At 38.5% G+C, this 12,747-nt stretch overlaps 1 protein-coding gene across 4 annotated transcripts in view; it reads left to right on the top strand.

The window, feature by feature from the left end:
- Window positions 1-12,747, top strand: part of WDHD1 (WD repeat and HMG-box DNA binding protein 1) — a 59,355-nt gene that overhangs the window by 224 nt on the left and 46,384 nt on the right. For 2 of the 4 annotated variants that reach the window (XM_045900903.2, XM_045900902.2), the window contains exons 2-3: window positions 116-208; window positions 9,807-9,918. In XM_045900903.2, the coding sequence (XP_045756859.1) occupies window positions 132-208; window positions 9,807-9,918 (189 nt within the window). In that variant the 5' untranslated portion in view covers window positions 116-131. Of the gene's footprint in view, window positions 1-115; window positions 209-9,806; window positions 9,919-10,962; window positions 11,016-12,747 lie in introns of those variants that run through there. The other 2 variants (XM_054513717.1, XM_045900906.2) reach the window with 2 other exon arrangements.

Raw genomic sequence — 12,747 nt, 5'->3', positions numbered from 1 at the left:
TTTGTGCCACTCGGGTGGGGGAAAGGGGCCGCCGGGAGACTAACTTCCCTTCTCCATCAGCCACCGTCTTTCCTCACCTTTTGAAATAATAGTAGCTTTTATAAAACATTTTTAGGTAGGTAGAAGAAAAGATGCCTGCCATACAGAAGCCGATGAGATTTGGACATACAGAGGGACATACAGACGTCTGCTTTGATGATTTGGGGAGGTAAGGTGCTTTGAAAAACAAAAAGAACGTTTCGGGTGTATTAGAACTTTTGTTGTTATATGTCAGAAAAGTAGTCAGTCTAACATGACTCACCCAGATAGAGAGAAATAAGGCTGAAATCTAAAATGGCACATATATTTTCCTTAGATTTATTGTTCGATTCGGACCAACATTGTAGTTTTCGTATCTCGAAAAAGTTAGCAAGTGTAAAATCTTACTTCCAGAGGAGTTGGAAAAACGTGACCTTTCCCTCATATCTTCCTTTTGTTGACTTCCTCTCTGTGTCCCACATTATTATTTTGTCAGATCACTAGCTGCCTACCTGTCAAATTCAGTGGCCCATTCTATCTTTTTTGGTGTTGTATCTTTCTTTCCTTGGCTTTTGTGATGCTGTTTTGTTTTTTCATTGTTGTTTTTAACCTTTTGATTTTTAAAAAATTTATTTTTTAAATTAACGTATAATGTATTATTAGCTTCAGAGGTCGAGGTCAGTGATTCATCAATCTTATATAATACCCAGTGCTCATGTGCCCTCCTTAATGTCCATCGCTCAGTTACCCCATCCCCCCTTTTGACAGCTTTTTTCTCCAACTTAGTTCCTCTCCTTGATTGCTAAATTGTGATATTTTCCCAGAACCCTGGTCTCTTTTATCTTTTTAAGTCCCATTCCTCTGCAGTACTATCCAGTTGTGTGGCTTCCACTGTCACTCCTGTGTTGATTCAATCATTGAAAAAATATTTGCCTGTCAAGTCTGGTGGAGGCTAGAGATACAGTATGTACAAAGCACAATCTATTCCTTAATTGACCTTAAAGTCTTTTTAAATTGACAGATATTGAGCACAAAATAATCACAAAAGTAAATGTATGTTTAGAAATAGTAAGTGATAGGTGCAGTGATAAGCATATTTGAAGGGAAGTTGATATAGCTTGAGGAGGCAGGGAAGGTTTCTCTAAGGCATTGTTTCTTGAGGTGAGATCTGAACATTGAGGAGACATTAGGGAGTAAAAAGAGATGGGGTGGTGATGGCAGTGAGGTTGTGGTGGTGATATCCAGACAGAGGGAACACTGCAAATTCCAGTGGGGGTAGGGACCATGCTCAAAGGACTGAAAGAAAGCTAGTGATGCCAAAATGTAGAGTGTGATACAGATGCTGATGAGAGATGAATCTGTGAAGGTGGGCATCCTATCCAGGACCTTCTGGGCTTTATTAAGGAATCTTGTTTTTATTCTAAAAGCAGTAGGAATGTATTAAAAATTAGAAGCAGAGAGATGGGATCAGATTCTTGTTTTTGAGAAGTACATGGAGGATGAATTGGAGAAGTAGAAGTGGATGCAGAAAGACTGGGTATCTGTATTAATCTGGTGGAGTGTGATAGAAGCTTGGACTAGAGAAGATGTGTATGGAAAAAAGGATACATTCAGGAAATACTTAAAAGGTAGAATCAGTAGGATGGACCAGACATTAAAGACGAAGGAGAGGGAGGTATCTGTATTTCTGGATGTTACATTTGGGGAAATGATGGTGCCATTCACAGATACCTGAAATGCTTGGAGAGGAGCTTATTTCAGAGGTAGAATGAGGGTGGAGATTATGAGTTTACATTTGGGCATTTGGAATATTTCTTTGAGATCAACTAGAGATGTAGACAGTTGAATAAATGGGTTGAAAGCTAAGAGAAGAAATGTAAGCTAAAGACAGAAATCTATATCTTTTTAAAAAAATATTTTATTTATTTATTTGAGAGAGAGTGTGTGAGAGAGAGAGAGAGCACAAGCAGGCGGAGTGGCAGGCACAGGGAGAGGGAGAAGCAGACTCCCCACTGAGCAGGGAGCCTGATGTGGGGCTCGATCCCAGGACCCTGGGATCATGACTTGAGCCGAAGGCAGATGCTTAACCGACTGAGCCACCCCGGCACCCTAGAAAACTATATCTTTTGCTGATGCCTACTGCAGGTCAGGATTGAGGTCCTGGCTGGAAATCTAAATGTGGAAGTTGTCAATAAGTAGATATTTAATGCTATGAACTTAGATGAAATCACCTAGGGAAGGAGTAAATGTAAAAAAAAAAGGTTCAAGGGCTAAGCCCTGGGACACTCCAAAATATTTAGAGACCAAGTTAGGAAGATCCAGCTAAGGAGACTAAGAAAAGGTGACTAGAAAAGTAGAAAATCAAGAGACAAGAATGATGTCTAGAAGGCAAATGAAATATAAGCATTTTAAGGAGAAGGAAATAATAAACTATGTCAAATGCTGGTGGGTCAAGTTGAGGACTGAGAATCCACCATTAGATTTAGTGATGTGGAGGCACTGGATGATCTTGAGCTTTTTTTATGGAGTGGTAAGAATGAAAACCTTGTCGCAGTGGATTCAAGAGAATGGAAGGAAGGAATTGGAGTTAGTGAGGATGACACGCTAAGAGTAGGGGTAGTTGGATAGGAATGTGAAGTCAGGGAAGGTCTTTGTTTTAAGGTGAGAGATAACAGTATATGTGTGAGTGGGGATGATCCAACAGAGAGGGATAAGTTGATGTTAGAATAGAAAGAGGGAGAATTGCTGGACTGATGGCCTTCAGTAGGTGAGAGGGGCAACAGTATAGTGCACAAGGGGGAGACAGTGGCCAAAGATAGGAGCATGGTCAAATTCACAAGTGGAGGGAAGGAGCATGTAGGTGGGATAGGGAGAACGTAGATGATTAGAAGAGAGGGGAAGCTGAAAGGCCTAGGGAAATATTAGTTGGAATATTGGGCAGCACTAAAGGCCTACTTTAGGTTTGTGATCATGAATTTAAAGTGAGACCAGACAACCCAGTTAGGTGTTTTTCTCTAGCCATGTTTAGCTCTGCAAGTGCAAACTTACTTTTTTTTTTAAGATTTTATTTATTTATTTGAGAGAGAGACCGGGAGACAGCACAAGCAGGGTAAGGGCAGAGGGAGAGGTAGGAGCAGGCTCCCCGCTGAGCTGGGAGCCTGACAGTGGGGCTTGATTCCAGGACCCCAGGATCATGACTTGAGCCAAGGGCACACGCTTAACCAACTGAGCCACCCAGGTGTCCCAAGTGCAAACTTATTAATAGGCATAGAGTTGGATTTAACCAGGGTTGGGATTTTGCTAGGTAAGTATGACACAGTGAAAGAGGACCAGAGAGTTTGAGGATGAGGCAAAGGAGTGATTTTAAGGACAGATTGGAATCTAAGCCAGATTAGGAGGGATGTGAGAATTTGAAGGGAGTGAGAGATAGTGAGGAAGTAGTTTCAATAGACTGTAGATCCTAATAGAAATAAAAAAATTGTTGAAGTTAGGATACTAAGGGTCTAAGGTGAAAAGATAAGTGATTAGGATAATTGAAATTGAAATTATGAAGCAGTTGCAGTATTGATAAAGAAAAAAATCTATGCTATGACCATGAGAGTTTGGGGATGAGGTGGAGGACAAGGTTTGGTATATAGTTTTGTCTACATGGATACTGAAAATACTAAGAATTATGATAGGAATAGTGTTAGAGAATGACAATGAGCCTTGTGCTAAAAATCCTTAGGGAACATGGGAAATTTCTCTTTAGGGTTTTGATAGTTTTTTTGTCCTTTTTTTTTTTTTTTTACGAGTAGTTTGTAGCAATAGAATGGAAGTGGTAATAAAATACAAGGAGGGCCCATCAACAGGCCCCACAGGAATGTAGAAGAGAAATCAGCCACCTTTTAAGAGGGCTGAAGAGGAAGCAGTGTTCTCAGAAGAAATGTTGGGGAAAAAAGCTGAGGATGTAGAGATTTTTCTGGTGCCTGACCATGAATTTCAGGAGGCCCAGTGGAAGGGTCAGGTCATATGAGGGAAAGAACATTGCTCTGTGAGGCTGGAGAATCCAGATGGTGAGAAATGCCTTGATAATCATTGGCTTCTTGTAGTTATGTCACAAAGAGGATCAAGGCATGGTAGAATTAGTCCTTATAGTGGTTTTCTTACTCAAACTTACAGTGGTTTTCTTATCATCTAAACCAGGGCACCTTTGGGGATGAGGAGAAGGATTTCAAGAGTTAAAATTACAGTTTTTAAAATCATTGATTGATTGATAAATTATTCTGTTTTGGTAGATCTATAACATTTCTTTTCAAAAACTGTTTCAAAACATTTTTTTGTAAAAACATTTGTGAGATTAAAACATTAAAAAAATTTTACATTGATTTTCTAAACATTAAACATATAATCCAAACATTTACATAAATAGAATATTTTTGGTACATATTCATGTACTTTAATCAGTTTTTTAGCCTGTCTTTAACATGATGTTGCTGATATTTTTCTCAAAAAATATATTTTTTTTCAATATAGTCTTCTTTTTATTTTTATTATAAAATTGACTGCAGTCTTCCTCAGAGTTACATTTATGGTAAGACCTTAAAGTGAGACCTTCAGTTAATTCTTTTTTTAGACCATAATATTTTTCTTTTTTTTAAAGATTATTTATTTATTTGTCAGAGAGAGAGGGAGAGCACACACACAAGCAGGCAAGCAGGGGGAGCAGCAGACAGAGGGAGAAGCAGGCTCCCTGCTAAGCAAGGAGCTCAATGGGGACTCCATCCCGGGACCCTCAAGCAGATGCTTGATTGACTGAGCTACCCAGGTGTCCCTAGACCATAATATTTTTCAATCAGAAAATACTTTCTTTAGGTTCTCACATACCTGGTAAGCTCAGAGCAAATTCTACTAAGTGGAAAAATTTCAATTTTTATTTATTTTTATTTTTAATTTAATTTAATTTTTTAAAGAGTTTATTCATTGGAGAGAGAGAGAGACAGAAAGAGCACAAGCAGTAGGAGAGGAAAAAGCAGACTCCCCACTGAGCTGGGAGCCTCACATGGGGCTCGATCCCAGGACCTGGAGATCATGTCCCAAGCCGAAGGCAGACCTTCAACCATCTGAGCCACCCAGGCGCCCTGAAAGAGTCTTAATTTTTAAAAATTTATTTTAAATAGGTAAATCTTTCACCTTCAGTATTTTTACAGGTTCTGGTTTTTTTTTTTTCCACCTGTATCCAGAGTACCCTTTTTCAATAGTAAGCTCTTCAATATTTTTAAAATTTATTTTATTTTATTTTTTTAGTTCTTTAATTTTTTTTTTTTTTTAAAGATTTTATTTATTTGACAGAGAGAGAGACAGTGAGAGAGGGAACACAAGCAGGGGGAGTGGGAGAGGGAGAAGCAGGCTTTCCCGCTGAGCAGGGAGCCCGATGCGGGGCTTGATCCCAGGACCCAGGGATCATGACCTGAGCCGAAGGCAGACGCTTAACGACTGAGCCACCCAGGCGCCCCTAGTTCTTTAATATTTTTAAAGACAAAATTCATCAAGGAAGTTGTCTGTGGTTTCTTTGAATGTTTCACAAATTTTAAGCCTACTCAATGTAATATTCTGGCATAGAACATAAATTTATACAATTAAAAAAGGACTTCCCTCAGAAGATTCTTCTCACAGGTCATGATATTCCAGAGTACAATTAGCAAATTTCAAAATTATGTCATTTACTTTTTCAGCTTTTAATGTACAATTTGTTCAATTCTTTTTTTTTTTTTTTTAAGATTTTATTTATTTATTTGACAGAGACACAGAGAGAGAGGGAACACAAGCAGGGGGAGTGGGAGAGGGAGAAGCAGGCTTCCCGCCAAGCAGGGAGCCCGATGCGGGGCTCCATCCCAGGACCCTGGGATCATGACCTGAGCCGAAGGCAGACGCTTAACAACTGAGCCACCCAGGCGCTTCTGTTCAATTCTTATTTGCTTTTGTAGGGATATATTTTAGTATGTTCCTGTGCATAAGCTTTGTTTTCATTAACTGCGTTTTACTAAAAGCTTCAAAGCCTTAAGTTGAAGGCTTAAATTAAAGATTGTTAACTGATTTTGAGCAAGATGCAACTAAGACTTAGGGAACTTGTTTCCAGTAATAATAATACCATCATTATAGGACACCTAGGTTTTTGTTTGTTTGTTTGTTTTTTAAGATTTTATTTATTTATTTGAGAGAGAGAGAATGAGAGAGAGCACATGAGAGGGGGGAGGGTCAGAGGGAGAAGCAGACTCCCTGCCAAGCAGGGAGCCCGATGCGGGACTCGATCCAGGGACTCCAGGATCATGACCTGAGCCGAAGGCAGTTGCTTTAACCAACTGAGCCACCCAGGCGCCCAGGACACCTAGGTTTTATAAAGTCACTCTTCATGGGGTAACTTGGTGATGGGCATTAAGGAGGTACTTGATGTGATGAGCACTGGATGTTATATGCAACTGATGAATCATTGAACACTACATCTAAAACTAATGATGTACTCTATGTTGGCTAATTGAATTTAGATTAAAAAAAATTCACTTTTCAAAGGCTCAAATATTTAGAAAATCTGATTGATGATAGGCAGAAGAGAAAGCATCTTATGCAATGCTGAAGTATTTTTATGTATTTAATATCAGTTTGTTAAAAGAATTTTGTTATCCTGGGTATTAATAAAATGATCTCAAAATTTGACAACTATGGCTTCTGTTTTGATTGGTACATTATCACAGTGCATTTGGTTATGAATTATACTTTGAATTTGAAGTACATAGGTGTTTCATAGATATCTAAATTCAGTAAGTACATTGTTTTTGCTACAGTGCTATGCTCAACCAAAATGTTGTATTACTGTAAAAATTAAGAATTTTATCTTTACCATTGAACTTTTCAAATGAAGTTAGATAGAATTCCCAATAATAGATGTTTCGCTTCCACAGAATAAACTTCGAGAAGCTTTACTTTGTTTCCATGAGCTGAAGAGAAGAAGACTAAACCATTATTGGAATCAATCTGACTGATTTTCTATTTAAACCTTCTGATGACATTGAGATAAAACCAGTATCACTTAATTGATGGAAAAATTATTTTACTAATGGAGACAACGTATTAACAGCTATAACTTTACTTCATACTTAAATTAGAAAACTTGAAAAATGAACAAAATTAATTTAGATCCACTGTCATCTGTTTTAATGCTGAATGTTCAGTACAATAGCCACAGCCACAGGTGGCTATTTAGATTTTAATTAAAGTTAACTAAATTTAAAATTCAGTTCCTCAGTTGCATGAGTCACATTTTAAACCACATTTTAATTGCTCAGGAGCCTGATATAGACCATTTCCATTCTCTAAGAAAGTTCTGTTGGACAGTATTGCATTATGAAAAGTCATGCCCAACAAGATGCAGACTCACTTTCTGCAGCTGTAGAAGCATGGTTTTCAGGGAGTCACAAGATAATCACTAACTTACAAAGTAGATGCTCAGGTTTCTTCAGGAATTTTGTCTCTTCTGACTTTCTGTGGTTGGTGTCATCACTCCAGCCCCCATGATAAACGTCAACTAACATTCTGTTCATGTTACATTTCCATTATCAACTTCTTGAGAAGCAGAAATGTAGTATTTAATTTTTTGTTTAACATGTACTTGATAGCTTTTTTTTAGTTGCTACTGAAAGGTATTTTATTAAAAGGCATAATCAATAAAATTAACATTTAGTTTTATTCCTATGGTAAATGACAAAAACACTGTCAAGATAGTCAGACTACTCTAAAAGCTCAACTTAACTATTTAACTTAACTATTTCTTGCATGTATTTCTCACTAATTCCACTGTATTTCACTCTAATTTTCCATTAGTACTACCAACTGGCAGCTGCAACTTTCTACATCTCCCTCACTGGCTGGCTGATGGCACCAAATAGTCAGTAGGGACAGCAGTATTCAGTAGGGACAGCGATATGAGGTACTTACCCCATCACCACTGAAGACTGAAAGAAATCGCTGTAGGGCCTCTTGACTGACTTCACTTTGGTTTTTGTCTGTTAGCACCTGTTGTCTGTGAAAGGAGGTATTAGTAGTGTTGCATCAAGAAAGGATTGGAATGGGGAGATGGGTAATCATTTGTCTTTCAGATTTACCTATGTGATAAAGTGAGAATTCTATTCATTGTACATGTTTCACTACTAAACAAGATCATGGCAGAAGCTGGAAGTGCAAAGAAGAGGTCTGTCAAACTCACCCAACCAGTTTTGATGCAAATAATACTAATATATTTTTTTAGAAGATACTACATTTTATTTATTTTTTAAAATTTATGTATTTTTTTAGTAACCTCTACACCCAACATGGGGCTTGAACTCACAACTCGAGATTAAGAGTCATATGCTTTTCCGACTGAGCCAGCCAGGTGCCCCAATACTAATATGTCTTAAAATAAAAAAATTGAGGACAGGGGCGCCTAGGTGGCACAGTCGTTAAGCGTCTGCCTTCGGCTCAGGTCATGATCCGAGGGTCCTGGGATCGAGTCCCACATCGGGTTCCCTGCTCCTCGGGAAGCCTGCTTCTCCCTCTCCCCCTGCTTGTGTTCCCTCTCTCGCTCTGTCCCTCTCTGTCAAATAAATAAATAAAATCTTTAAAAAAAAATTGAGGACAGATTCTAAACCAACTGGATGTATAAATCAGGAATGTCCTAGTCTGGGGCACCTGGGTGGCTCATTCAGTTAAGTGTCTGCCTTCGGTTCAGGTCATGATCCCAGGATCCTGGGATCAAGCCCGCTTCTGGCTTCTTGCTCAGCAGAGAGTCTGCTTTTCCCTCTGCCTCTCCCCCTGGCTTGTGCTTTCTCTCTTGCTCTCTCTCAAATAAATAAAATCTTTAAAAAAACAAAAATATCCTAGGCAAAAAGACTAATGGTCCTTCTGTTTATTTCCTATAGAAGGGAGTCCAAGCTCCTTACTCTTGGATTAAGGTCCTTGTAAATAGGGTGACCCCCAATCTGCATTTTCTTTCTCAATTTCCTGTACTGTCTGCTCTAAGTGAACTCCCTCATATTTTACTAACTTGGTATTTTGGTTTATGTGGTTTCCTCTGTTTGGAACTGCTCTTTTCACCAATCTCAGCATATCCAGTTCTACTTGCCCTGCTTGCCCTTTGACTTCCCAGTGTAGATACCACCTTTCTTATGAACCTCTACAGTTCTTTATGTAGCTTCTCTTTGCCATTTGCCATGGTATTTTTGTATTTTGTTTGCTTTTGTATGTGTCAGGACACATACAGATAGGACACATACCAAATGAATATAAGCACCAGGAAGGCAAGGGGTTTAAAACAAGATTTGAGAGATACAGATGGCCATTTGAATAATCAGCTTTGGATAATTGAGCTCTTATATCCATCCACTTATTCATTCAACAAACATTTATCAAGACTTCTATATGTCAGAGATGGCTTTGTGCTAGAGGCACAACGGTGAGCAAGGTAGACTTTGTCCCTGTTGTTAACAAAAATTACCCATTCATCTTTCTTACATTATTACAGATAAAGAATTTTATGCCACGGAGAAACTGGAGAGAACATTAAATTCACCTTTCATTTTATAGGATAGGAGATTAGCAGGCTTTGTTATTGAGGTTTATGTATGTAAAATGAGAAAACATTGACTAACACTTTGATTTTATTGGAAAAAAGATAAAGTATTCCAAAAAAAATTAATAGGCCTGAAACTGGGTGACTTTTTTTTTTTCTTTTCTGAAACTTGAACGACATCTTAATGAGTGTGTTTCCTTCACAGTTATATTGTGACTTGTGGAAGTGATGGTGATGTGAGGATTTGGGAAGACTTGGATGATGATGACCCTAAGTCCATTAACGTTGGAGAAAAGGCATATTCATGTGCTTTGAAGGTATTAAAAACATTTATAGCAACTGATGAGAAATGATACTGCTGTGTGATTTTTTATGTATGGGTGAAGAATATTTTTGTTGAAGTTTTGAATGTAGATATACTTTTTGTTTGTTTCTCTTATGAAATAATAACATTCAAATATGTATAATAATGCCATAAATTGCCTGAAATTTTTACAAGTAAAATCTGAATCTGAATGGGTTTAAAATCTGGATGGTTTATTAAAGGTGATTAATGGTTTATTAGTGGTAAACTAATTAAGATATTTGCAAGAAACTATACTTTTTCTTTTGAGATTTAGATGTTCCCTTTTTTTCCCTTTGAGAGAAAACTCCATGGCATTTTCAGGTTTTTAGTTCACTAATTTAGACAACTAATTACACTAGAAAAGAGGAATATTTTAACTTTTTCAAGACATATACATGTTTCATGTTTCTAATGTTTTATGTAAGGTAAATATGCGAGTGATATCTGTAGGTTATTTGGAGAATGGAGACATGTTTTCAGAAGGCCTTTGCAAACTAAGTATGTAAAAACCACTAAGCTTTTTATTTGTGATGAATTTTGAGTATTGTATTTGGGTAGAAAAAATATTTTCACAGAATTCATGTTTTTTTTTCAAACTCAGGCTCATTAGGGTAGATGAATGAGATGGTCTTTAGATACTTTCGATATTCTTTTTTAAATGTTATGTATAGGGGCACTTGGGTGGCGCAGTCAGTTAAGCTTCTGACTCTTGGTTTCGGCTCTGGTCGTGGTCTCAGGGTTGTGAGATTGAGCCCTGTATCAGGCTCTGTGCTCATCGTGGAGTCTGCTTGAGTTTCTCTCTCCCTCTCCCCCTCCTGCTCATTCTCGCATGCGTGTACGTGCTCTCTCTCAAATAAATAAATAAATCTTAAAAAAAATAAAATGGTCATATATAATGGAAAATATATTCCCAGATGGAAAAATATAGATGACCAACATATATTAGATACAAGTTAAATTTCACTAATAAGCAAAGAAGTACAAATTAAACAATTGGATTTTTTTTTTCTATCAGATTGGCAAGGATGAAAAATATTGCTAATTCCGTAATAGTGAGGATTTGGAGAAGTAAGTATTTGTTAAGGAAAAACACTCTCCCATCTTTTTCCTTTACTCTCACACTACTACCTTCCTCGTAACACTTCCAACACCAGATGTGTGGGTTTTTTTCCCCTACATCAAAGCAATTCTCTGCAATACTGGCTGGAGTATACTGGAGCCAATACTGGCTCACAGGAGTGAGCATAGACCTTATAGGTCAGGGGCTCAGTCCCACGAGACTGCCCCCACTTTAGATAACAGTTGTAAGTAGTAGGTCCCCAGGTTACCCACAGCATCTGTCCTACTTGGCTATAAGTCAGAGGTTCCCACGACCCCCTACTTGGAGTCAATCTTTTGCTACAACAGCTCACAGAATTCAGGGAAACACTCCTACCAGTTCATTATATAGTGAAATATAGATAAAGGATACTGGTGAACAGCCAGATGAAGAGATACATAGGATAAGGTCTGAAAGGCTCTTTTTTTCCCATGGAGTTGGGGTCCGCCACCCTCCTGTTATGGGGATGTGTTCACCAAGCCGGAAGCTCCTTGAACCCCATACCATTGGGATTTTTATGGAGGCTTCATTACATTGGCATAATTTGATTATGCCATTATTAACTCCATTTCCAGCCCTTCTCCCTTTCCCAGATGATGATGGGATAAGGCTGAAAGTTCCAAGCTTCTAATCATGGTTTGATTTTTCTGATGAGCAGCCCTCATCCTGAAGCTATCCAGGAGTCCACCAAGAATTGCCTCCTTAGGAATGTCTTTTCTATCAAATTTCAAGGGATTTAAGAGCTTTATGTCAGGAACTGGGATCAAAGACCAAATATTAGAGCAAAAGCTGCTCCTAGTAGTCTTGTCACTTAGGAAATTACAAGGGTTTTAGAAACTCTGTGCCAGGAATGGGAGACAGAGACCAATATTTTCTGTTATTTTATAGTATTGCACAACAGTTGTTGGAAGTGTAACTGGGGAGTTTTTGTTTTTTTTGTTTTTTGCGGGGAGAAGGGCAGAGGGAGGAGAGAGAGAATCTTAAGCAGGCTCCACACAGGGCTCCATCTCATGAGCCTGAGATCATGACCTGAGCTGAAATCAAGTCAGATGCTTAACCAACTGAGCCACCCAGGTGCCCCTAGGGAGCTTTTTAAGAAGTAAATTCAGGGGTGTCTGAGTGGTTCAGTGGTTGAGCGACCTACTCTCGATTTCAGCTCGGTTCATGATCTCAGGGTGGTGAGATAGAGCCCCATGTTAGGCTCCGTGCTCTGTGCAGAGTCTTCTTGTCCATCTCCCTCTGCTCTTCACACCTTCCCCTTTTCTCACTTTCACTCAAATAAAAAGAAAAAAGGGAGTAAATTCATGCTTTATATCAAACTTCGAATGCACACGGTCATTTCTGGCTATTTACCCTGAGGGAATTCTTATACACTTTCATATTTGTGTGGTCAAGGATATTAGTAAAACTATTGTTTATAATAGCAAAAGTTAGAACTAATTGAAGTATCCTTCAGGAGAGAATTTGTTTTGTAAAATTTTTTTTTAAGATTTTATTTATTTATTTGAGAGATGGCAAGAGAAAACATGAGGGGGGCAGTGTGAAGAGGGAGAAGCAGGCTCCCTGCTGAGCAGAGAGCCTGACCCGGACTGGGGCTGGATCCCAGGACCCTGGGATCATGATCTGAGCTGAAGGCAGATGCTTAACCAACTGAACCACCCAGACGTCCCTGTTTTATAAATTTTGGGAGACTTATGTAAT

The sequence above is a fragment of the Mirounga angustirostris genome, unplaced genomic scaffold (assembly GCF_029215605.1).
Source record: "Mirounga angustirostris isolate CCGP_5_RB_7025 unplaced genomic scaffold, mMirAng1.0.hap1 SCAF_9, whole genome shotgun sequence".
Lineage (NCBI taxonomy): Eukaryota > Metazoa > Chordata > Mammalia > Carnivora > Phocidae > Mirounga > Mirounga angustirostris.
Note: the sequence above shows the minus strand (reverse complement) of the source record. Positions and strands in the feature narration are given on the sequence as shown.